Here is a 26,938-nt window from a genome sequence, read left to right on the forward strand (position 1 = left end):
TGGATTTTTTGGGATTTTATCCACACAATTTAATCCGAATTTTTTTAGAGATTTTGTCCAGATGCGATGTGAAAGACAATCTTAATTCAACGTCACACGGAAAACTCCCGCTTTATTTTATTGTAGTGTTAGCTGTTTACAAAAGCCCAGGTACGCGCAACATTAACTTCTTTTTTAGCTTTGTAACTTTTTAACTTGACTTTTTTAACTTTTCGGATTTAACTTTTTTTTCCGTGTTCTTCTACTTCTGCTCATTCAGGGAGAGGCTTTCTTCTGCTTCCTGGAGACATTGTAGCTGAAGCACGACAGCTAATCCAGGCATGTAGCGTCTACACCATTCACCCACGCGTGCATGGGACTCCACCTTTCGGAAAACAATGGAAACTCATTCAATGTTACAGGCAGTTCCATAAACCGAAACTATGAGAGGCCACCCGAAATCAACACCACCTGCCTACCACCACTACCCGCGTATACCGGTCTCCTCAGCAGCCTCTGACATCGTGTGTGCGACGGCGGAAGACCTCTGACCCCCCATCGCCTTACTTTTAACTACCGCAGGGCTACGCACTAAAGGATCATTTAATAAGGAATAGCAAGCCGTCCATTCTGGCTGACCTTTCCTGTGAAAATAAATAGACCCCCCCCCCCCCCCGCAATCAAGAAGAACAGCAAAACACATTTGTTTTTACTCTGTGTCACATGTCTCGGCTTCATTCACTATATTCTCCAAAAATATCCAAAAATATCCGGGTTTTATCCAAAAGAGCCCACTGGAGAGGATCTTTATCCGGATTTTTTTCAACGGATGTCACCAACAGATAAAAGTATCCGTTCCTTGGTGCTATCTCAATGGTGGTGATGGGTTCAAATCGATACTACTGGCTGTGCTGTCTAAGGATTTCCGGCAGACTTACCAGGCGGAAGTCGGCACAGTTCCTCTTGAAGTCGGCCCAGGACGCATACTAACCCCTGCCTCCCACTCGTCTCTTCATTTGTCGGCGTCCGTACGCCGCTCATAGCCACAGTTGTTTCGCAGCGCTAACACGGACTAAAATAAAAAACCAAATCGATCCATATCATAAACACAGGAATCGCAAAATATATCCTGCCGCAGAATTATTTTTGTCCCGCTGCTGAGAATACAAGAGGAGGAGATATGGGAGATGGCGCTGACACCTCAGGAAAGGGTCGCGCGAGCCGATGAGCAGATTCTCCGGTTACAGCCCTGCGCGGATGAGATTTTTAGCATCCGCATCCGCGCACATGTTATCCGCGTCCGATCCGCATCCGCAGCATACACAAGAGTTTACATCCGCATCCGATCCGCTGAGCAAGACGCACCATCGCATCCGATCCGCAAAATCCGCACGTTTCGAACGACGCGTAAAGACCGCAGGAAGCATATGTTGGTATAATTTCGGATGCCTCCATGCTGTCACGGAAGGACTCACGACGACAAGCAAAGGTGAACCTTTCAACAAACGCGATACGGAGAGACTTCTGCAACGCGTGGAACGCTACCTCGCCGGTGCTCGCGTCTGACGCGAGGAATGCCTTCTCTCCCGTCTTGTCCGTGCATGGTCAAGGTGAACCCGAGCATGCGCTCGCTGTCGGCGCGCAATACAAATAAATTGCTGGTCGAAAAATTACAGCACGCGGTATATCCGCATCCGATCCGCTACCGATCCGCTGCTTTCACATCCGCGTCCGATCCGCATCCGACCTCGAGCCAGCCGCATCCGATCCGCATACCGCAGGAAGTGCTAAATTTTGATCCGAATCCGCAAGTATCTTGCGGATATCCGCGAATATCCGCTTCCATCCGCGGATGGTGCAGGGCTCTATCTCCGGTTGCTCCTCCCCGTATATTAGCTGCCGACTGTCACGATAAAATTTGAAACACTCTGGAAATACGAGGATTTCGAGCATAAGGGTTCGCGGGAAAGTTGTTTCGAGTCAGATACTCCTGCCAGACATATTTATTTCAACGAAAGCGAACTTCCCCTTTCAGAAATTTAGCTGAGAATACCAGAAACGAGCTCAAAATTCTAGGGCGTCACCCGCCCTTAGGCTTTATTGAGCGCCTTCCGTGGTCCCTCACCGCTAAAAGCTTTGAAAGAAAAACGACGATAAAACCTGATACACGGAACAGAAAAAATAACAACACGACACGTTCTCAAACTCAGCAACCCATTTGCCTGCACCCTAGCACTTATACCATAGCTTTGAAAGAAGCTTAGTGATGAAGAGTACTAAGGTTTCTCGAATGGAACGTTGTGTTCTCATGAAAGAGGAGTGTACGCGTTGCATTGCATGATATGATATAACGAGATATGGGTGCCGTACATGTAGTAACTTCGACTAATTCTGAAGCGGAAAATACAAGGTCTGGCGCGTTGTTCACGTCTCTCCAACGTCTTCCTTCGTCTTGGTCGTCATGACAACACAGCGGTCACGTGGCACGTTTCGTCTCCAACGCTCAAAGTTGGGTTGTTCGCGACTTTACCATGGTCACGTCGCAACCGTATGGTAATCAAGAGGGAGAGACGAAAGAGTTTCCGTGTTTCGGCTCCCGCTTGGTCACTGCGAGCAAAAATGGCGCATCTCTATGCTCTCTTTGCTGCCGTAGGAATAAGTGAGCGCGCAGAATCCAGTGAATTTCGTCGACTTCGCGATACATTCAGCAGTGCAGTGAAGAAAATATTTCTGGAAAAACGTATCACAAGGTTCCGAAGTTGATGAATGTGATGTGTTCGTTCGGTTGGTTAAAGAGTTGTGTAAGCTATAGCTAGCTACGTGCGGCATCCTGTGCAAAGAAAGGTGCATTTAGTAGCAGATGTTAGTACAATCGGACAACCTGTTTATAGTATTTAAGTCAAGCATTCGATTGTATACAAACGTTGAATGATAAGAATCTGAAACAACTTTATGTTTATTACTTTACAAGTCTGTTCACCTAATTGTCTCACAGATACTGCTTGTTTAACTGCTGGCACTAGACTCGACTCGGGAGTACATTGACACAGACGCAAAAAAAAAAAAAAAACAAGAAGGAAGCGGCCAACATAGTCCCATCATCCATTCAGCTAACCTAATTAGGCTTGGAGCAGAAACCCACTAGCAGCGTGTTAGAATTACCGTTGATTCCGCGTTCTGTTGCAGCCATAGGGGTCTACAGGAAAAAGCGAAAACAAAAAGACTGCCTCCTGGAGAAGCCATCTAATTATCCCCATACTTACTGTAGTAGATCTCTCAAGGCCTTACTTCCGTCCCATCTGTTCGACCCGCTCTTTGTGCCAGATCGTGGAACGCCTTATCTTCTGGCGCGTTTGACATGGTCCCTTAAAACCCATTGTCTCAGTCTCTCGAATGTAATGACCGGGTTTTGGCTTTCTTGTTGCATAAGATGGCGATGGTTGTGAAAGGACTCGCCGTTGTCGGCCTCACAGAGGTGGGCAACGGTGGGCAACGCGACAGACTGTGTTAAGCACATAGAGGAGGAACGAGCGAATGACCGCATGACCGTCACTGCATTCCTTGATATGAAGGAAGAAGAGTCTATCTTCGAAATATCTCGTCCTGAGGCTCTTCCACTGGTTCGTTGGATTTTCTACCTTTCTACTTGATATGAAACAGAGTACCTCATAACGAGTCATAGTCATGTGCTGATGGTACTTCGAACTCAACGGTCGTAGTACCATCCGTCGGATATTGGTCTATCTCCAGGGTAGGTCTGTCCAGTTGAAATATGCCAGACAGCGGCGGGATTTGAACCAGGCACCTCTCGGCTACCGGTCGAGCACCATTACCAATTCGACCACGCTGGCATCTGCTTTCCAACGACTTTCCTAGGTGCCTGAATTGACTGACGGGACACGCATTCACTGTCAACACACTCTCTCCTACATTTCTTCTCACTCACACACACACACATACATACGACACCAGTACGAGGCAGCGGCATCTGATGAACGTGATGGAAAGTAATTGTTTTGAGGCTGGAACATACAAGCAGAGAAACACAAGACAATACAGCAAAGTCAACACAACAGATAAGTTGAATGCGAGCATGAACAGTTGAAATATATGGTAGTCATCGAAAAAGCCTTTTTCGATGACTACCATATTTGAACTGTTCATGCTCCCCGGCAGCTTGCGGCTTCGTTGTGTTTGTCTGTTTGTATGTTCCATCATGCAGGTTCTTCCGCGCACGGAAAATGGAAGTACAAGTAATCACTTCCTGACAGCTTAAGTTCGCCAAAAGGGCGCTCTTGTGTCCGAAGACTGTTCAACATCCGTGCCTCCGTTATTCCTGTTTATTACGTGGTACACATTATTAGCTGCGGCTCGTATCTGCGCGTGCTGTTTAGGGGAACGATGGCCGGCTCTGCAGTCGAAATTGTAAGATTCCCCTGCGTCAACTACACTGCTCCCTCATAATAGGAACCCTAAGGTAAGCTTGCCGGCCCTACACGGCCTCAGTAGAAACGGAGAGGTGGAAATCCTACGGATCCAAGCACGCAGTCTCCGTGTATGCCTAGGAGTTCCTAGGACCACTGAGACATACTCCGTCTTAGCTGAAGCGAGGGAACCACCGGCGCATATCCTGCGAGACAGAGAGACACTCCGTACCTACACGCGATTTCTCACCCGGCACCAATCACATTACTTCCAGCCTATCGAGTCGAACTGCCCATCGTCTACGTTCGGAGCTGCAGTCTCCCGTCTAAAAAGCTGCATATCGTCCACTGCACACTTCTCATATGCACCACTTGTGTGGACCCTTTGTACCCCTACAGTACATACGGGCATCCCTGGCCTAGCAAAGAAGAGTAACGTGCCCCCTATCATCGCGCACCAACTTGTTCTGGAACATTTAGACACTGCACACCACCAACGAAGGGAAGTGTATACACTGACGGATCTGTGGTACCAGGCAGTTCAACGGCCGCATTCTACTTGCCGAGTTATAACATCCAGCAATGATTTAAGCTTCCTCACGAATCATCCTCCACAGAGGCAGAGCTCTACGCAATCTACGCAGCATTGCCATACATATCGCGTTCATTAGCGGACAATTGGACGATCCTGACTGACAGCAAGTCAGCATTACAGATGATAGCCTCATACTGTGCTAATACGATTAACGACATCTGCACAAGGATCACAAAGCGCTACAATGAATTAATCGCCTCAGGCCACAGTGTCTGGTTCCAGTGGGTGCCAGGCCATATTGGCCTGCACGGGAACACATATGCTGACGACGCTGCGCACCGCGCTCATGAGGAGGGTGAGGTAATTGCATCAGTACCGATGTCGTCGTCCGCCAGCAGAATTCAGGTGCGGCGGCTCTGCGCCCGCAACACACTACACTTCATAGAGAATGCTGTGCCTGAAAACACATTCCTGCACTCCATCGACCCGAAGATTGAATACACGACCACTCTGCGGCTCACCCGAAGGGAAGAAACTATCGTACACCGTTTACGGTTAAACGTATAGCCCGAACACCGTCACTGCTATTCAAGATGGGCCAGCTGAACTCCTCAGCATATGCGCAACCTGCAGGGTGGAAGCAGACACAGCGCATCAACTACTGCACTGCAGACGTTAAGACACTGCCCGCGACACCCTCAAAGGACGCCTGACTGCTCTGGGACACACACACATAGACCTTTCTGTACTACTGGGCCCTGTACGACACTCCGGTCAGTGGTGCGTCACTCGAGCTTTGCTCGACTTCCCCCAGACGACAGACCTCCATAAACAAATTATGAGTTGACCTTTCATGTAAACTACACTCCTCCCCACCCTCGTCATCTTATATTTGGTTCTGCTTCATTATATTTTTGTTTTAGGAATAGCAAGCCGACCTTCGGTCAAGCTGACCTTTCGGAAATAAACATATATCCCCCCCCCCCCCGCTAACGCTGTAAAGAAAGGGGCTGTCCGAACAAGTCCGAGAGTTTATTCAACCAAATCATCATCACAATATTATACTGAACTACTTACGCATCGGGGAATGAACATTTCCACAGAGGAAGGCTGTTTTCTTGCCAACCACTTTCCCTCGTAATTTGTTTCATCGGCTGGATGTCCGTTCTCTCGGCTATAGGTGGTGCACAGTCATTTCCTTTGCTTTATCTTTGATCGAGCTGGAATGCAGAGATCCAGAGCATCAATTAAGTGTTGCAGCTTAGGTTAACGTATCACATGGATCATAACAACATCCGAGAAATATGACGACGTGGCTGTATGACAAATATGACGCCGAGAATGTACTCTTTAATAGGACACAATGAAAAAATATATGGACCGACGCTTGAGGGATGGAGGCTTCAAAACTTTATGACAGCTTTCAGCGACCTGACACTGCCGTAGCTTCGGCCAATTCGACATTTCAAAAACCTATCAAACAGCTGCGGTAGAAACCCATAAATGTCAGATTTAGCATTCACCAAACCGACGTGTAGAAACAGGCGGTACCCCATCCATTTTGCGTTATGTGTCACGGCGCCTTATAAAAATAGACACGTTTTCATATAGAAAGCTCGTCGCCAATCACGCTTGCAGAGACGATGACAGGTGCAGCACACGTTTTACTTTACCTGATCCCAGGGGCAGATCCAGAACTTTTCGGGGAAGGGGGAGTCTTCGTCGTCGTTGTTGTTGCTGTTCATCGTATGCGAAAGAACCCTCGAACATAAAACTCTCAATGTACGGATGAACGAAGCTAGAAAATGACATACTGTATATCAGCAACTCTAATGTACAGAGCGTTCTTTTTATCCTTTACAGATTTCACGTAAAAAAGCTATGGGAGCAGCATAGATGTTGTTTTTGCAGTTGAGCTATTCTGCCATGCTGACATCCTCTGGAAGACAGTATATAACTACTAGATGACTACGGTAATTACCTAAAATTAATTAACTCATTAATTAAGGGATTTCGCGCAAAAGCGACAGAGCTGAATGGGAAATAATCCTATTTGAAAGCCATATTGTATTTTAAATAATCCGGAAAAGCGCACGTGCGTTGAAATACTACTCATTACCGAATTTTGTTTGAGCCGAAACCAAAACCACGCCGATCGGGAACGCTCATTCCACGTCAGACGGCCACATGCTTTGGGGTAAGAGCTGATCTGCTGACCAGATCTGCAACCGCTTTGCGGCAACGATAAGCCTCCGTCGGCGAAGGTGATGCGCTCCTGAGGCGCGCTGTTTTGGTTTCGGCTCATTTCCATAGCGAAATTCGTCGATTGATATTTCACGGTACGCGCTCGTTTCAGGATTTTTAAAACATAGAATGGCTTTAAATGAGGATTGTCATCCATTCTTCTATCCCGCTTTTGCCCGAAATTCCCTAATTAAAGAGTTATTATAATGAATTATAGAATTGTAGATAGTTGGTCATCTTGTAGTTATACCAAATCAAGCAACTCAGGAAAAAGGCGCTGTCACCAGGACTCGAACCTGGACCTTCTGATTTCTGGAAATCGGAAAGCCCACGTTCGAATCCTGGCGAAGCACCTTTTTAATGAGTTGTTTTAAATGTCTTGATTATCCGGACACCTCGAGAGTCGACCCTTTTCGTCCGGATACGACTTACCGGATAACCGAACCAAGCGTACTTCCGGGGAAACCCGAAAAATTTGGGGACATCTTTATAGCTAAAAAAAAAAGAAAAAGGAAACAAGGAAAAGATCGTTACTTCGAAAATTCATGCAAAGTGAGCTTGAAATTAGTAGGCACGCGTGTGACAGAATTTCGGTCACAGCCACGGCACCCGCTGCGTCACCCTACTGTTCAAAGAAGGGTAATGTCTCAGAAAGTTGGCCCCGCGTTGACATAGGCCATAAGACCGGCGATGCTTTCGGACTGTCTGGACATTGACGGTCAAATGTGGATTTCTTGCGCCCGGTGGGTACAGGGCACGTCTTCCGCTTATCGTCTACCATCTTTACCGTGTGCCCGCACACATCAAAAGGGTGTGATCTCTGAAGAAAGGGGAGTCACAGAATGCCCCGGGGAGATGTGACCCTTTTCCGGAGTAATGCGAACACAGTTTCCGGATAAGCCAATCAGAATGACCTAGGTCCTGGAAGATTGGTCCCCGTACTTGCTGTCCGGATACGGATAACGAATTTCAGATAACCGAGACAAAATCCAATGGCAGCAAGTTCGTTCCCGGTAATGTAGTCCGCATAACGAGTTTTCCGGATATCTGAACTCCGGATAAGCCAGACATGACTTTAATTGATTCTGGGCGTTGGATGCTTACGTGTTTTTGTCGTCCATGTTTGTAGCCCGCCTCGGCTAATTTCTGGTTGCTTTTGTAGCTACATACTCCCTTTTGAGAGGATGTCCGCCTGGCCGTATATAACCCAACCGCAAAAACAACAACAACAAATACACTGGTGATGACGAATGGGGAAATTATTTTATTTTATTTTTTGTTCAAGTGTGTACTGTCATCAAGCAGGAAAACTACCTATATGGAGGTAGCCTCCTTTGCACAGACACTAACTTTACAATCCTGCATGCTAGGTAACAACACTTTCTAGGAGGGGGTGTTTTTCGTACTGACCATGCCAAGCGAACAATCCAAACACGGGAGAGTCGCTGCTGAGGGCAGTACAGTCCTAGCGAGCTGGCTATAGAAGATGATTTGGCACTCACCCTGAACATGGCGGAAAAGAATAGAAGCCAGCAGCGAGAGCACTCCACGAGCATTACGAAGTCCTACCCTGACAGCCTCAAATATAGCTGCGTCTCCGAAGTCTGGGCCACCGAAGGCTAACCGGCAACGGCAGATCTAAATTTCAAAGTTTATCTCCATAATCAATAAAGCCAATTGTTTACTCTGAGCGCGCGGAACGGGCAACGGTTCTATAAGAACCGCACAGTGGCTCAGGCGACAGTCGAGAGCTGAAATACTTGCGTTCACATGCGCCACAGCAAAAGAGGGACGTAGCAACGCCTGAAACAGCTAGTGCTCGGCCGTTTCACACGTCCCGCCAGACGGGCAACCGTCAGAGCTAGCGATATGAAAACGGCGCAATCGCTCGCTGAGTGGAAGAACGTCGTGGGCAAGCTTCCACTAAAGACTGGCACGGCGGACAAGACAAGTCAACTGCCAATCCGGACAAAAACTTTAGATTGCAATGGCATAAATTAGGTGGGGTTCTGAAGACATACAATTTAGTTTGGGACATACTAAAGTAAAAACTGCAGCAAAACGACGCGGAGAACCCGGTTAAGACTGTAAACGACAGATAGACCTGCCGACTCGCAACTAGCAGAAGTTGTATGGATAAAGACAATATGTACAGTACACAAGGCCGACAACGAATGGCAGAACATTCTTTCATTCATGTCTTTATCCATTAAACTTCTAGTTGCGAGTCTGCAGGTCTATCTGTCGTTTACTGTCTTAACCCGCTTGTTTTTGGAAACATTTATTCCATGAATGGCGTTTATATGTCGTTATGACGTAAAGATGCTTACAGGTGATTACACGAATGGAATGAACGTTGCTTAACACGAATGTGGCTGTACAGCTTACGCTTGCGTCTTTACGTCCTTTTGCTGCAGTTTTTACTTTAGTATGTACTTCAACCAACTACCCCGCTTCAACCCATTTGTTATAGTTTTGGACTTTGGCACTTTTGACGGTGTGACATTTTGACAACAACAACTATTTTGTGACAACTTTATTGTAATTTGTGTTGAGAAGTGAGCTTATTTTGCGCTGTGATTCGTCTCCTTGTTCATGGTTTCTCGCGCTGTGGTGCAGTAAAAAAAAAAAAAGAAGAAGAAGAAAGAATACAACACCCAGACAGCAAGAATGAGAACCGCACCCGCGAGCACAGCGGGCCTTTATCCGACACGAACTCTCTCCTTTACCGATTTTACCGCCCCTGTCACGTCTCGCATTCATTCCGCAGAGGCTTTCCTCTCTCACCTTTGCCCCCCTCCGCCCGCCGACGTTCCCTTTCTCACTAGCCAAGGGGGGCGATCACCGACGTGTTCATGTAGGGCCAGTCTGCTGGGCCTTCCCGCTGTGATTGGAATACTCTCGTCTTGGCGGTCTTGGCTGTGCATTCGTTCGTATGCTTCACACGCTTGGAAGTCGTCAGTCGATTTCTCGGTGTGGTTTTCCGCGGACTTTGAGTCTTGTGATGGAGTCAACTTTGTAGAATCAGCATCGTTCGGTTGTGGAACTTCTACGGTTTGTGCCAACTGCAACCTATCAGCTGTTTGCATTAGATGAAGCGATTTTACGTTGCTCACCACTTCGATGACGCTGTCACCCCGCAGCATCGTAAAACGTGTGGTACGGCCTCATATGGAGTTTCGTTTCAACGTTGGCAACCATTGAATTTGGTCACGCCATCCAATAGTCAGTAGACGGGGATTAAGTGAAGCAATTTGGTTCAGTGTTACGATGTGTTGTGAGGCGGACGACGCGCCTAAGTGTTGCTGTTCGTGTCGGTGCGCAAGAGAAGCGCGCGCACGCAAGACGCGTTTTTGGGGATGGTTGAAGAAACGCCTTGCATCCACCCACAGAAGTTCCGGCATCTCAGGTAGGGTTCATATCGTGTTGTTAGTCTGAAATACAGATCTCCTCAGGCAGTCGCGTAGCTATACACTCTTAAAAATGAACTTCACCGCATAGCACGCTCCTAGCCAACCATCGTCTCGAATGATATCGTGATCTGCCCTGATTTGTTGAAAACGGGAGGCGTATGCCTTTTTTTGTGACAATTATGAACAGCATAAGTGTAACAAAAAAGGCGTACGCCTCCCATTTTCAACAAATCAGGGCAGATAACGACGCCATTCGAAATGATGGTTGGCTAGGAGCGTGCTATGCGGTGAAGCTCATTTCTAAGAGTGTAGAAAAATTAATGTTTCGGGATAGGTTCTACGGGAACTTTACACGCACTCAGAGAACAGAACTTCACCGCATAGCACGATGTGTACCAACCATTGCCACGAATGATAGGGTTATCGCTGCAGATTCGAAAAGAGGGGGGCGTACGCCTTTTTGTGTCAATCTGGATATGTGATATTTGACAGAAAAAGGCGTACGCCCCCCCCCTCTCTCTCTTCGAATCAAAAGGTATAACCCTATCATTGGGGGCAATGGTGGGCGCACAGCGTGCTATGCGGTGAAGATCTGTTTTTAGAGTGTGGGGGAGAGGATTTCACCCTCGTCTTCCCTCTCCAGTGCACTACCAAAGGTGCCGATTGCCGGCGGTATGTGAGTCCCCGAACCTTCCCCCCTCTCGCTACGTCAGTGTCCCCAGCATAGGTGGGGAGTAACGCGTTACAAAGTAGTGCGTTACCGGTAACGCGTTACATTCGAGTAGTGAAATATGGTAACGCATTACATTTGCGAGAAAAGTAATGAGTAACGTAACGTCATTACATTTTTAACAACTACACTGTTAAAACAGAACTTCACCACATAGCACGCTCCTAGCCAACCATCATTCCGAATAATATCATTCTGTGTCATGATTTGTTCAAAACAGGGGGGAGGCGCATATCTGGGACAAGATAATCTGTCCCAGATAGGCGCCTCCTCCCATTTTCAACAAATCAATACACACAATGATATCATTCGGAATGATGGTTGGCTATGAGCGTGCTATGTGGTGAAGTTCTGTTTTAACAGTGTAACGCGTAACGGCGTTATGCGTTACTGCGTGTTCGGGAACTTGAAAGCTTGAGCGAGGACCGTGCCTGCAGAATCCGGGAAAATCCCCGATTTTTTCTATTCATCTTCAACAATGACAAGAAGGTCACATCGACACCCACGAAGAATGCATAAGAAGGGTTGTTGACCTACCCTGGTTGAGGTGTCACCTTTGTTCACCACCTCTGTTTTTCACTCCCTCTGGTATTTTTCGGACGAATGGGGCAAAAGCGGCAGAAAAATAGCCTCTACCCTCTGAACAAGTAACAAAGTACCAAGTAATTGGCTGTTTGGATTTGTACTGTATGAGATAAAAGGTCACCGTCTCTATCAACCTTGACAAGGAGCACTCACTGGTCATTAGGCGTCCTCTCAGCCCAACGGGCGAAGCTCACCGATGAAAATTTTGAACATCAACTACTTCTGCGTTGCAATAAATCGTACATGTAAGTTGTGTTCATGCGTGACCCTTGTTTGTGCCCAACATTGCTTGTATTGATTTGCGGAATGCACTTATGTGACTCAACCAAAAATGGTACATATTATAAGGACAACTGGTGAAGTAATGCAAAAGTAACGGCATTACTTATCAGAAGTAACGGCGTTAGTAACGCGTTACCTACTACCGCAACAGTAACGAATAACGTAACGCGTTAGTTTTCGAAAAAGTAGTGAGTAACGGTAGTGCACTACAAAATAAAAGTAACTTCCCCACCTATGGTCCCCAGGCAGGAAGCGAGGCGGTGACATAATATTTGATAGCGGCTTTCATGGAGGGGGGGGGATATGTTTAATAAACAGAAAAGAAACGAGGAAATGTCAGCTGGGCTGATGCTGGCTTGCTATTCAAACAAAAATACACACACACACACAACACAAAACAAACAGTAAAAAAAATACAAGAACAAAGAACAGCCAGAGCAGCACTGGCACGACATAGCACGAGAAAGCCCGGTCAGAGCGTGGACGCAAGGCCCGAGTCTTTCATTGATCAAGCGTTTACTCTAATATCTACTAGACACGTGAATTATTTTCAAAGTGAACAAATCATCCAAGCATGGAGCAGGCGCCCGTTAGAACTTCTCATTTTGTTCCGTCCACGCAAGAGCACGGGGTCCAGGGCGGGCTCACCTTGTACCACACGGTTGTAAGGAAGAATCTACATTATAAAAACAGAACTTGACCGCGTAACGCCTTCAGAATCAACCGTCATTCGAATCATATTGTTATCTTTCCTGATTTGTTGGAAATGAGAAGTGTACGCCTTTTTATGACACGTATTGGTAGGTTCGTTACTTGATGACAACGCGAGTTAATTGCCACACGTTAACAAAAAAAATTGAAGTCGCTTTAATGCGTAGAATTGTCACAAGGTGGTGGTGGTGGTGGTGGTGGTGGTGGCACTGCTAGAAGAGTGAGAGAGCTCGCCGTTGTCGGCCTCACAAAGGTAGGCAACGTCACAACTAACTATCTGGAGGAATGTGCGTCCTGGGCCGACTTCTAAGGGAACTGTGCCGACATTTATCTGACATCGTCTGAGGAAAACCCAGGCAAAACAGCCGGCACCGGGATTCGATCGCGGGATACCGGGATACCTCCCCGTCTCGACGTGACGTATCCAGCACGCTAACCACTCCACCACTTTTGTTTTGGGAGAGGGAAGAGACCTAGCACCCGACTCTTCACAATCGGGCGCACCAGAAACAAAAGGAGTTGGCACATCAGTTCCACGCAATAATAATGAACGCTGATGTTGTTAGTTAAATGATGTTATGCCTGCAGGTGTTGTAAGCGCAACTTCATCATTTATTTCGCGCCTGTCGTTAGGTGATACCTATATTTTAAAAGTGACTCAAATCCTTTAGTTGTCTACGCGGGCGGGATAACCAGCCTGTTACCTTGCACATAGAACTGGGACGTTGCGGGCGCAAATATTACGATTATTGGCGTACTGTTCGCCAAACTACAAGCCTGTCTTTAATCTCGAGTTTCTGGTGCCACGATTCCCTGTGGCGCGCGATGGGGTTACCAAAATCGTCTCCGTCGGGAGGCCTCGCCGTCCCGTGCGTTACACAGAGCGCTACCAATGGAGGGAGATAATCGCGCCAATCTTGCGATAGTTGGGCGCCTTCTGCGTGTCTGCTGACAGCAGGTTTCCCCTTGGATCCCATTTTGGAACACCTTCTTCGTGCGCGGCACCGTCGATAGGGGATCGCTCCGCCACGGAGCTGGAGACACATTACAGACAAGCTTGTCACGAACTGTACATAATCGACATTTGCTTGAAACTTTCTGAGTAGCAACGCTCCTTCTGGGAACGTTCCCGTGAGGCGCCGTATTTGTTGTTGGTTGATGACTTGCCATCATGCTGATAAATGCTGACACTTGAACTGGAAGCAGCAAAAGACAAGGACAGAGACAAGAGGTTGGCGCACTGACTCTACGCACTGGCTTTACTGCTTTACTATCGTCAACTGCTCTCTGTCCTTGTCTTTTACTGCGTCCAGTTTACACCCCGACATCATACTGTAGTGATAAATGCTGCGATTTGCATGAAATGCGAAAGTTGTTTCAATCCGGGGTTTTGACATTCGGGGCCGGGGGCGGGGGGATATATTTATTAGAAAAGAAAGGGAACAAAAGCAGAAATGTCAGCCAAACGGTGTGTCGACTTCCTGCTCCGCAAGAATAATATTAGAAAATGCATTCTGACATTCGGGGTTCGATAAAGCAGTCATTGCCAGCCCCACTCTGGCGACTCGTATGCATTGGGAAATAATTATAAAACACAGTTAACTGGAAGAGCGCTTGTTTCTTATCGCGCTTGGATAATTGAATAATGAGGTGACGATAAAAAGCGATGTTTTATAATACATTCCCTTCAATTTTCGAGAGGAAAGCGGAAACGGGCGTCGTGTCACGCTCTCTCCCAGTAGCTTCCTTGCATCACATTGTAATCTGATTCCTGCACATAGCAACGGGATGCCTGATGTGAGCGCCTATAGTAGATGTTAAAAAGTATCAAAGCTATATCCAGCTTTTCCGGGTGCTATCATCATTATACCTGGTTTGCAATGCTTGTATCTAGTATATGGAACGGTACACAGTAGCAAGCCACACACATATATGATTGAATTGACGGATACACATAATATGACGAATTGAAACACCAGTGAATCATTTCTATCTGGCCTCTCATATTAATGGGCACTAAAATGCAAAAACAACTTGCTCTCGAATGAAGGTCCGTGTTTCAATTAGTGTAATGCAAGCAAAATTAGTTCACAGAGCGCTACCGTATAGAAGAAAAACGCAATGAAAACAGAGCCGTCTTTGGCGGCAACCAATGGTATCCCCAGAAGGCAAAGATTGGCGGCATTCAATGAGACAGTAGGAGAAGCGTGCGCATATACCTATTGTGGGCGTGTGGCTTCGAAACGGGTCCGATCGTAGTGTTCCGTATATGCGCGGCATCATGCGCACTGCTGCATTTTTCAATACAGATTCACTGAATTGTAGCCCACAACAGTTCTCGCGAATGTTCCACTGACAGCATTTATCTTCACGTCCTTCGGACAGCGACGCCAGTCCATTTCGCAATGCGCACTATGTTTTTCGCCGGGTCTGCTCCATGGCGTGGCACGCGCGTGCACGTGCAGCATGGACTAAAAACACCGACGCACGAGGTGAAACGACGTTCACCGCTGAGCGCCGAAGCAAGAAAGAGTCCGGTATAATTTCCATTGTAGCTCCGTAACGGAATGGAAGTTTTGAATTATGATAACAAGTACGAAATTAACATAGCGTGTAACGTAATTTGAAGGGAATTTGTTTTTGCATTTTAGTGCCCCTCTAACCGCTGTGAAGTGGGGTAGGGTCCTGTGGCTACCACGGGGAAACATCCCATGTCATCATCACTTCTCCTTCATTTATTGTTGTTGTTGGTGTTGTTGGCCTCTCCCAGTTTCACTAGAAATTTGCGCTTTGGAAATCTGACTTTTTTTAGAGCTAACGCCACCAGGAGGTGCCCTTAGAGACAGTATCAATAAGCTGCATAATTTGATTGGCCTCTCTTACACCCCATCAAGCAAGCAATAAAGCGAATAAGCGGAGGCTTACAGAGGCAAAAGGAGAGGCTTGCGCCGTTGCCCCGCAGCGTTTGTTTCGAGACAGCAATGATAACAAAACATGTTCCCTTCTTGTTAGAGACGCCGGCGACCGATTAAGAGGCTTGGCGCGATTAGGCGTCCCGGCTATTTGACAAATGAAGACGCCGGCAAGATGGAGAGACAGAAATCGAATTAACATTTGCAACATTTTACTGCAGCAAGTAAGCATTACGTGGTTGAAACATCAAACAAGCCGCGTGCGATACATATAACATCCTCTCTCCGGCTGCATGGCCTTCTTCCATGTCGACGACGGGGATGCGCAAAGAGGAAGGGTGGGGGAAGGGGAAGTATGCGGAAGGGTTGGTCGGAGCTATGAGGGCTGCTACTAAGCAACAACAACGGCAAATATATGATGATGGTGTCATGACGTGTTTCACCGCTTAAGCATCGCGTGTTTTTTCTCAGGCAAAGGCTATTCACAGAAGAACACCTCATCCACGACATCATTATCAAGGAGAGCTACCCACGCACGCTAACTGGTGAAATGTATATGTCGTAACACGACCGATACATAGCAGCATGTAAAGCAGAAAGTTTCAGCGGTGTGTATAACATCACTTCCCGTGTGTCAACAACGAAAGAGATCGATATCGCGCTGAGCAAACGACATCGTCGAACAACAATCTCTTCAAAACTGGAAGCAGGCGATGGGGCCCCACGCGGGGGCACAGTGGATTCCCGTTTGCAACTCCTGGAAGACGTTGAGGGCTTCGGGTGATGGCAACCAGCACCGCTCACGTTCCGCTTTTGCGTTTTTTTTTTTAAGTTATTATTTATGTCGTGGTTGATGCTTTCGCGGTAAAGTTTTACTGTGGCGGCCACCAAAGGTGTATACGCAAGACTTGTCCGTGTTGTTCATTCTTAGATTTTTGACCATCACAGCGTGTTCATCGGCATTATTTTAGCATTGCTTACTTCTCGAAGCAGAACAATATCTCGGCCCAACATTGGCTGGACGTCGGCAATACTGGTTCAATACTGGACCAATATTGCCAATATCTAACCAATATTGGGCCAAGATGTGGTGTTGCTTGGGTTTCTCGGCATCTAATTTCGCTTAACGAAATATTATTTATTTATTTATTAGTGCCACCAACGGAAAAAAATACTATAAATTATATTATTATTTATTATTATTATCAGAGTTCGAGGTAACTCGTCACAAGTAACTCGTTACTGTAACTAAGTTCCTTGTTTTGGTAACTTGTAACTTAACTCTGACTTTTGCGGCCGTGGTAACTTTCAGATAAACTCGTTCCTTTTCCAGGTAACTTTGCCAAAGTAACTTAAGTTGAGTTCCAAGTTACTTTTAACTCGCTTTTCACTCACGTCCACATATTTTCTTGCTTTCTCTCCGGTTCCTTCATGGCATTTTTTTGCCATAAAACGTGACATTCAATCAATGACAGTATTTTATTCAGGAAGTAAGAACCGCTGCCATTGAAATGAAGCTGAACCATTGTGCGCCCACAGTAAGATGCAAAGCGTTCCAATAGACCTCTACCACAGAAACATCATGACATTGGTAGACAGACTGAAACCGAAACAAATCGGAAGGCGAGGGCTGGGTTCCACGAACGGGCACTTGTTCGCTGCCTCCCATTGAAAGAAAAGTCCCCTCAATTGAGACCGTGGCTTTCGGGTGCGACCTTGTTCACCTCTAGCTTCGAGCGTAGTTCAATTCTACCAAATCTTGGCGCTGTCGAACACTATGACGTCATTTATTTACAAACAGGGAGTGGGCTATTGTTGGACAACAAACAACAACAACTTTACTTCAGGATGATGGGTGGGGAGTTTCATCTCCGGGGGCGATACTCTTGTAGAGGAGGTTGTGTTCGTCTACATGAGTCCTGACCGGCGATGATGGAGTGTCCCAGCGGGCAGATGTGCGTGGCCTCACGCTAGGACGGTGCCGGTAGAACTGCCGTGCCAGCGCCGCAGCGCGTGGCAGCAGAGGCATGTCGTCATCGTCGTCCACGGGCCGCCACATCACTCCCCTCCTCAGACGCGGAGCGGTGCATGCGGTTGAGGTTCGCGTCGATACCACGAAGAGGAAATGATGACGGCTCGTAGATGGTGGACGGCTGGGCGTACGGCTTGTGCTTGTGGCTGTTGATGCAGCAGCAGCGGGATGGCGGGAACAAGAGTGCTGCGATCCGGGCGGGTTCAGTGATGAGATGTGAATGACGATTGGTTGAGTAGTTGGGTGCTTGAGTGGTTGCTGATTGTCTGCTGAGTGCGTTGAGCCCTTGTTGACTGCGCTGAGTGCTTGCTGAGAGATTGCTGCCGAGCGTTGATTGTTGCTGAGTGATTCACTTGTTGAGTGCTGATTGTTGCTGGGTGAGTGCGTTGATGAGTGTGCGACAGTACCGCGACCGGTACGACAGCGTGAATGCCGGTTGCCGCCAGAGAAGTGCCGGGGAGGACCGTCATGAAGCAGGTGGAGACCGTAAAGTCAGCTTACTGTGGTCTCCCTGCGGATCCCCGGTGGAACAGTGGTCCCGGTGCGCCTTGCCTGCTAGAGGGTGGTTCGCTGCTGGTTTGCCGATTTGGGATGGTGAATGGCCGAATTACGCCGAACATGGTGTTGGTTGTTCGGGTCATCAAATGTAGAGGAGGTTGTGTTCCTCTACATGAGTCCTGAACGGCGATGATGGAATGTCCCAGCGGGCAGATGTGCGTGGCCTCACGCTAGGACGGTGCCGGTAGAACTACCGGTGCCAGCGCCGTAGCGCGTGGCAGCAGAGGCACGTCGTCATCGTCGTCCCGGGCCGCCACACTCTACCCCATTGCTGGAGGTGAAGCGGGGAATGAAGGAATGGGTCCCGTTACAATGAGGATCGAAGTCCTGCGGCGTCCAAAAAGGCGAAGAGAGCTTTGAGGACGGAGCGTTGGTGAGCTGGATGCGGTCAGGGGCCAAGCAATTTTGTGAGGGAGAGGGGACGGGAGTCTAGCTCGTTGAGGGAGGCGGAGGGTACGGAGCGGGAAGGGTGGTAGTGTGGGCAATGGAGAAGAATGTGCTCGAGATCATCAACAGCACTGCAGGGACTGCAGTGGGGAGAGTTAACTTGTCTCAAGCGGTAGCGCCACTGTGCTGTGGAGGCCATGTCGAGGCGCATTCGATGAATTATTGCGGCGTCTTGACGAGAGATATGTGCTGGCATGTGGAAAGCGAGCGCTGGGTCAACTCTGCTCAGTATGTCGGCGGTCCGTTGGCGGGTAGCCAGAGGAGTCACAAGGCTTCGAAGTATGGACCGCCGATCGCCTCTCAGCAGTGCAATACGCGTCCGTGTCCGAGACGAGAGAGCTGCTTCGGCGGCGCTGTCCGCCAGTTCATTGCCTTCGACACCGCAATGGGCGGGAACCCATTGGAGAGCGAGCCTATGTCCTTCTTCGTAGACAAGCTTGTAAGCGGTTAACACATCCATAACCAACGGTGCGGAGGAGCCTCGGATGCCGGAATTTCCAATTGCTTGCAGCGCAGATATTGAGTCAGTAAAGAGCACCCAATTCCGTGTGTGTGGGGGGGGGGGGGGGGAATGGAACGATGTGCTGCAAAAAGAAAAGTATGGCGTAGAGTTCCGCAGCTGTGGATGATGTACAATGCCAAAGGCGACGTCCTTGAACTACGCCTTCGTCGGGGATGACAAATGCGGACGCGGACTTGCCATTTCGAGATGCGCCATCGGTGTAAGTATACGCTCTGCAAGTAACCGAGGGTTCTGCGCATATCTCCTCTCCCGGTTACTCCACTCGGGAAGCCCCATTGGCTAAGGCGTCGCCCTCCCTCATCCCTCTCACTGCCTCCTCTCAGGCTCAAAGACGCACTTGCACAGCGAATTGTTGGACATAAACGAAAGCTAGAAGAAAGCATAGAAGGCTAGTGTAACTAGGGTAAAAGGCGTGTTGCACTCCTCCGCAGGCAACTCAAGGTCTAACTCAACTGCTCACGCGCGCTGCACCTGCGTAATGTTATTTTGTGTCCGAAGTAACTTGGAAGTAACTCGTTCTTTTTTTAAGTAGCTCAGTAACTGCGAGTTACATTTCAGGCTGAAGAACTTCGCTATTAGCTTAGTTACATTTTGCGCACGGTAACTTAACTTGTAGCGAGTTCTTTTTGACGGGTAACTTCTCAATCTATGATTATTATATTATATAAAATTATATGAGCCTTTCTCATATCAGTATACAAGCTAATGGCGATATTTTTTCTTTGTGTGTTTTAAATGAGTAGGGCATTGATGTAAATGAATTACTGTGATAAGGAGTCAGGCGTATTACAAAGAGCGTCAAACCTGACGATGCATGACGGCTCATCCATCAGTCCTGTCCAGCCTTTTCTGGTTAATAACACTCGTAGCGCTCAATAACGCCCACTTGAAACTTGGACATCCGCAACCCGCTCTGAGTTACGACAGAAAACGATTTTTGATAGTAGAAGTTCCTATAAAGTGTACCCTGCTACACATAAACTACTCAGAAGTATATCAATGTCACAACGTGCACTTACTCTGGAACTGTTACGACTTTTTTACTTTGGGCGGCGAGATATAATGGGCTGGGTTCAGCGTCGAACAAAAGAAGGGAAAGCACGGAAAATCATCAAGGTTCTAAGTCGGGTTTCCGGACATGTGGATAGAATCGAGCAGCACGGAAACACACGGACACAACTTTACTGCTAAGCCAGTTTAAAAGGAGAAACATTCAAAGAAGGCGTGAAGTTCATTTCAGCCGGGGCCAGTTCTATAGGTGGGCTGCTGACACGGTCTAAAGTTGTCAATCAGATATGCCTCTACTATCTCTCTTATGGTCTGCTCTTTGTAGCGGGCGTTCGGAGTCAGCCGCGCACCCACAATTCCTAGCATGGATGGGCAAGTGTCCAGACGGTCCAGACGGAGTCGTGGCCTTCAGGGCTAGGCAGGGCTAGATGTAATATCTGCCGCATGCGAGGGGAATGGAGTAAACAGCCCCGTGCGTGTGTGTCCTCTCCTTATGTTTGTGTTTCCGTGCATTCTACCCACTTCCACGGAAAAGTTTGAAACGAAACTAAGAATATTTTCATGTGTCTTTCTATGTGAACTATAGATGCGGACAAACAACGGAAAGATGAAAGAAAAGGCAGTAACCACGGCGCACTGTGTGATATTCTTAATTCAGTAGCTAATTATTACCGATACAGTCCGAAAGTCCTGATACCAATAAGACCGGTACAATAACAGCCTCCGTTCGAAATATGGGCGGCCCCCGAACTGAGACTTCCGCTTCGGGCCTACTCCCACCGGATCGCTCGATCTTCCGCTTTTCGATATTACCAATATTAGGTGTAAATATACTTCTACAGAAATTAAATTTCTTCCCGCGCATTTTCGTATGGCTGAGGAGTCATACTCATTCCACGGCAGCCCTTTTTCTAAGCTCGATCCAGGCTTGAAAACCCACTTGAATGCGTCGACCGCTACGTGGAAAAAATACCTCACTTTTTCTTTTACTTTGCGCGTGTGTTCTTTTCTTTCATTTTTCTGGTTTACTCCATGGAGCCGCCGCTTTTTCCTTTCTTTTCTTCGCTCTTTCGTTATCTCAATCCATTCGCGTGCATGGCTTTGGGATGGACCATTTAGCGAGAATTCGCAACAGCCACTTGTCTTCCCTGCTGTCAGCTTTACGCATTGCTCTCTGTCGCTCTGAAAATCGCGATAGCGTCGACATAAACTGGTTTAAAGGAGAAAGGACTCCTGGTGTTGCGCGCCTCAAAGAGAAAAAAAAAAGAAGAAGAAGAAGAAAAGGACAGGTGCACGAAGGACACTTCGGTGCGGTGTCAGTCCATTAGCGAACGTTCGTCCGTGCCAAGCCATAGGCAATTGTCAAGTGATTGGTTCGTTTGCTGTTGCTGTGGTGCGACATCGACTACGGCGAGTCCTTTCACCACCACCACCACCACCACCACCACCACCATCGACTGTTGGACATCGAATACGAGAACTGATGGAAATTACATTATTTCCAATTAATATCCATCTCAGTACTATCGAATTTTATATCTGCATAATCACAGCATATGCATAATTCAGTCATTTGGCACAATACTTTCAATATTAACTTTCTTAGCAGCCGCAAGCAGTACGTTGAGGTAAATTGCACTTCGTCGTTGGAGTTAGACGGACTAAAAATAATACGGAGAGGTACTTCACACTACCTTCGTCGTCACACTACCTTGCACTTCGTCGTTTGTGATGAATTCAATCTCCTCCTTTTATTTTTTCGCCAACATCACATCATGGGTTATGAAAGCTGTGCCAAGGAGCAGCGCGACGGCGAAAGAAGGCAGCGAGACGGCGCCGCCAAGCTGGATCGGAGTAAGCCCGAAAGGCTCGTTTGGCTGCGAATGCTCTCTTGTGTTAGCGTTGTGTAAGGTCGTGTGAAGGGTTGTGTAGCGTCTGTGAAGTGTCGTTGAAAGGTTGTGTAGCGTTGTGAATGGGAGCTCCTAAAGGGTTTTCAAGTTTTAATGCTAACGCATTTCCGTCGGATCCACTGATGGATCGACCATGATTCTTTTAATCCCTTTTCCAGTTATTCAGCAAATGCCATTATTCCCAATACCTATAGCCAATATTGGAAGTCTTGGGAATATTGGGCCAATATATCCAGTATCTAGCCCATATTTGTAGAATGTTGGGCATACTGTGCCATTATACCCGATAAACAGACAATATTGGGTAAATATTGGCAAGATTGGACCAATATTGAACTAGTTTTGCCGACGTGTGGCTAATATTGGGTCAAGATCTTGGCTGCTTGGGTTAAGGGGCATTAAAGTGGAAACATTTTCTCCTCGCGGAATGAAATATGCCGTTACCTCTATACAAACACAAAGCCAAGGGAATTCATCCGTTCCGTCGTTCGTGTATTACAGACGAACTGAGCCCATGCACGGTCATCGATTACGTATATAACGCCGCGCAAAACGATCCTGTCCGCCTATCAGCCGACACGTCCTTCCCGCTTCTTGTCCACAACAGGAAAATATCTATAACCTCAAACCGATCTTCTCGTGACGTCACATGTTTGTAAACAGAGGGTCGTCTAGTAGCGAAAGAAACAACAATTTACGCTTTCCCTCTCCTTCTGAAGGAGTGCGGAGAGGCCTCGGATTGGTCTCCTCACCAATAAAAAGGACTGCCAGGTACACCAGGTTGTGTTTTGTGCCAGGTACACAAAACACAAAAGTGAAAACCGGGACTAGTGTACCCAAAAGGGGAAATAAGTGGGAGGACGATAATTAGGATGCTTGACGTTTCCAGCGGACGCTCTTCATGAGAAAAACGGGAAACAGAAAGCTAGTGTCGGAGGATGTTCAACATACTTCCCAGCCTGCTAAGGCTGCACTGGGGGCGTGCAGCCTCCTAGCGGGCTGGGCAACATGTTGAACATCCTCCGACACTATAGCTTCCTGTTTCCCCTTTCTCTAATGAAGAGCGTCCGCTCGAAATGTCAAGTAGTCCCGGTTTTCACTCTTGGCCTCCTCACCCACGATGATTGGATATATCGTTTGAGGAGGCCAATGAGATCCCGCTCCGCATTGTCGGCCTTCTTGAGGAGGAGAGGGAAAGCGTAAATTATTGTTTCTTTCGCTCACAAATCACGAATGACGCAACGGGTGAATCACGTTCCTTTCGGGCTCGTGTCAAGGTAACGGCATCTTTCACTCCGCGAGTAGAAATATTTGCACTTTAGTGGCCCTTTAACAATATCAAAGTGACTGAGGAACAGTTACGCCTGCTGCCAGAAAGCAACTTGATGTGACTCGCTTATGTGTGAACAAAAAGCCTTTTTTGTTTCACCATTTACAGCTTAAATGTACTTAGGACATTTCATTTATTTCCTTAATTGCATTGAATACGTAAAAAGGTGCCGCCTCGTTGTACAGCGGTGGAGCTGACTTCCTTCCTCACCACAGCTTGTTCGTAGGAATAGGAACTCAGGTCGACTCCCTCAAAGATATGATGGCGGCTCCGAGTCTAGCGAGCGCTTTCTTTCATTCCTCTATTTGTTTTCTTTCCCAATTACGAGAACTGGATTGACCGGCACTCTTTATGAGCGCCACGTTATTTATTTTATTTAATTTATTTGTTTGTTTCACCAGACGAAACCCATATACTGGCGTAACACGATGCCTCGAGGGTTATGCGGGAACTTCATTACTCGCCTTCCCTTTCTTTTCTTTGAGAAAGGGCGTGCGAGAAAAACTAACCCCGAAGAACTCATTCTTGAACTTCGTATATACTCCAGGGCATTTTTGCATCCGTAAAGCACAGTCAGAGCCCAGATGGCGATGAAGAAAATTGTGTTCCTATACCGGGTGCCTCACCAAAGTCCCCCAATTTGGAAACCGCTGACGCTGTTGAAGAGCTTTCTGGTTTCTTCCTTTTTGTTCTTTTTGGTAAACATCCTTCAGACAGCGGCCAGGAGCTGAGCAGCGAGCGACTCATTTGCATACGCTCATTCATTAAACATCCTATCTTTTAATTTTAATTCGGACGCTTTCGGTACCTCTGCCTTAGCGATCGGGAACTTCAGCGAAAAATATTACAGGAAAGAAAAAAACACAAAAAAACAAGAACGCGTCCACAGTTAGTGATTTTCTCAAGCAAATAATTCGTTTCGGTTTGCATATTGCTTGCGAGGAGCAGCGTACCACTCTACCCTACTGGCACACAGCGCTAGCGACAGGGGCAGATGTGGGGGGTGGGGGGGCAGGGGCGGATTTGGGGGCCAGGTTTGGGGAGGGGGCGGTGGTTTCTTTGTCGGTGCGCGTAGTGGTCGAGGGGGAGAGGGAAATAGACACACGTCGCTTCTTTTCCCGACGAGATTAAAGGTATTTGGCAATTGAATGTAAGAATGTAGAATTATTTTGCAGCAAATTAATCGCGTCTCCGAAATTATTTCGGTCCACAGTATATTTTTGAAGCGCGATCGATCAATCAATAATTATCGAATCCTGGTTATTTGCGAGTCTACCGTTTTTCATAGGCTACGGTAAGATTGTCGATGCATTGGTAAATTATCTACAAAAGGCTCTGAAGACCTCTTTTCCTGGTAATGACGTAGGCGCGTATCGTACCAAGATGCGAGATGCAGTTGCACGCTCAATGTGCTGTTCGAGCGGGAAACCAATATGTATAAGGCTTGGATCGCCTTCTTTCTCTAGGCGGAGAAACGGCGACAGCTAGGTCTTAAACCGATTATCTCTGCAAGCCGATGGAACAAAATTTATTCTTCGCATTGCAATGGTATATTAACGAGGAATCCCCCGGTGACAGGGAAAATAAATAAATAAATAAATACTAGACGTGGCTTCATGCGCTGCGAGAGATGGTGAAAAAAGAAGAGTGAACAAAAAAAAAAAAGGAACGTCCTTATTATTAGGAAGACATAAAACGAATTATCCCGAGAGGCAGGACCCAGATATCCGATTGCCAATCACACTGAGAAAGCCGCCGACAGCGCTGATGTTTGCCATCCCTCCATAGTTCTGCTCTTTCTTCAAATCTAATGTATTGATTCAGTTGCACGCCCTTTTCCTTCTCTCTCTTTTGAAGTCATTGTGCACAACGAGGAGAGAAACCGTTTGTATAATTTCCTCACGGGAGGGAGGGATACAAAATCGGAGGCTTCACATAGCTTTTTGCGCAAGCTCTACCGCTTGACTTTTTTAGCTCTTTCTCCTTAGCATATCTTTCTCTGCATTTTTCTTGTTTTTTTTTTTTTTTTTTTGCTATCAAAGTCAGGGTGTTTCGTGCAATCTTCTCGATTTGTGAACCCCAATTTGGTTTCTTTTTACGTTCTGATGGGGGTTAGTCGTGTGGGATGGCACTCTGGAAAACGCAGCCCTCCGAAAGTCATCGGCTAATATTCTCTCTTTTTCTTCTTCTTCTTCTCTTGCTTTTTTTTTTTTTTTGTTCTCGCTGTTATTATTATTGGGAGCGCATTATTCTGGTCTACAGTCTTCTGTTGCACTTATCCCCTTTTCTTATTCGATGCTAGCACCGCGAAGCGAGTGTGGCCATGAGCGATGTGCAGATAGATAGAACAGCAGAAAGTAGTAGGAGATAGAGGGGGTTTTGGTTGCAGAACAAATAGGCATGGTGTTAACGGGAGGGCCCCGATATTCCCGGTTGCGAAATCCCAGATCCCCCCCAAAAAAATTTGTATCGTTGACTGATTAGATGAGTCACACGATTAGTGAGCTCATCTTCCTTATCGTTTTGTGTGGGTGGGTGGGTACCGTTTTAACAAGGAAAATCAAGGAGAATGCTCGATTGCTTCGTAAGTTGATGTGCCGTGTTTCAAAACGCGACATCATTATTTAACCACTCAAATTCGCTGGCTTCCGATGTCTGTCCAAGCCGGTTAGGCGAACGAAAGTCACATTTTAGCGGCCGTTGGGCTTAGCAGGGCGGACACGATGGAGCAGCACGTTGGTTAGTTTATTATAGGTTAGTCCAAGTTCGGTGTTCGCAGTTTCCGGCGCGCGACTGTGCATTTTGGAGTCAGATAACATTTATTTCCGGTAGTTTATTTTGCATGGGGGATTTCGATCACTTTATTTCGAGGTACACCCATGGTAACCCTTCGAAAGGCGTCCGGTGTGACCTGACCGGGGATTTCCCTACACCCCTCAGGTTTTTTGCAACCCACCCCCCTGAAAATTCTGAGGGTGCCCAATACGCTCGCCTATCAATACATATACAGTCAACCCTCGTTTTATAAACCCTCGATTTACGAATTCCCTCGGTTTATGAACGGCGTCACAAGGAACCAAACTTTTTCCATGTATTTCTTCCTCGGTTTATGAACCCTCGATATCCGAACTGTGAACGAATTTTCAGGGAACGAACCGCGAAAACATATGTGTTATGACCTCGATTTATGAACGGGGTTGTTGACAAAGGGGCTGTACTGGGATCGCGTCAATAAAGATGAACAAATAATGAAGCATGATGTAAAACCCCGAGACTAGGGAACACGAAGTGACAAACACAAACACGAAGTGTTCG

The 26,938-nt window shown here is 47.2% G+C and overlaps 1 protein-coding gene across 3 annotated transcripts in view; it reads left to right on the forward strand.

Annotated features, from left to right (window-relative positions):
• The window catches only part of LOC135396402 (glutamate receptor-interacting protein 1-like), a 161,205-nt gene that overhangs the window by 87,756 nt on the left and 46,511 nt on the right, over positions 1 to 26,938 (forward strand). For 2 of the 3 annotated variants that reach the window (XM_064627353.1, XM_064627354.1), the window contains exon 1: positions 10,073 to 10,591. The exons of the other annotated variant lie outside the window; for it this stretch is intronic. In XM_064627353.1, coding sequence (XP_064483423.1) covers positions 10,453 to 10,591 — 139 coding nt within the window. In that variant the 5' untranslated portion in view covers positions 10,073 to 10,452. Of the gene's footprint in view, positions 1 to 10,072; positions 10,592 to 26,938 lie in introns of those variants that run through there. 3 annotated transcript variants of the gene reach the window in all.

The sequence above is a fragment of the Ornithodoros turicata genome, chromosome 6, assembly GCF_037126465.1.
Source record: "Ornithodoros turicata isolate Travis chromosome 6, ASM3712646v1, whole genome shotgun sequence".
Taxonomy (NCBI): domain Eukaryota; kingdom Metazoa; phylum Arthropoda; class Arachnida; order Ixodida; family Argasidae; genus Ornithodoros; species Ornithodoros turicata.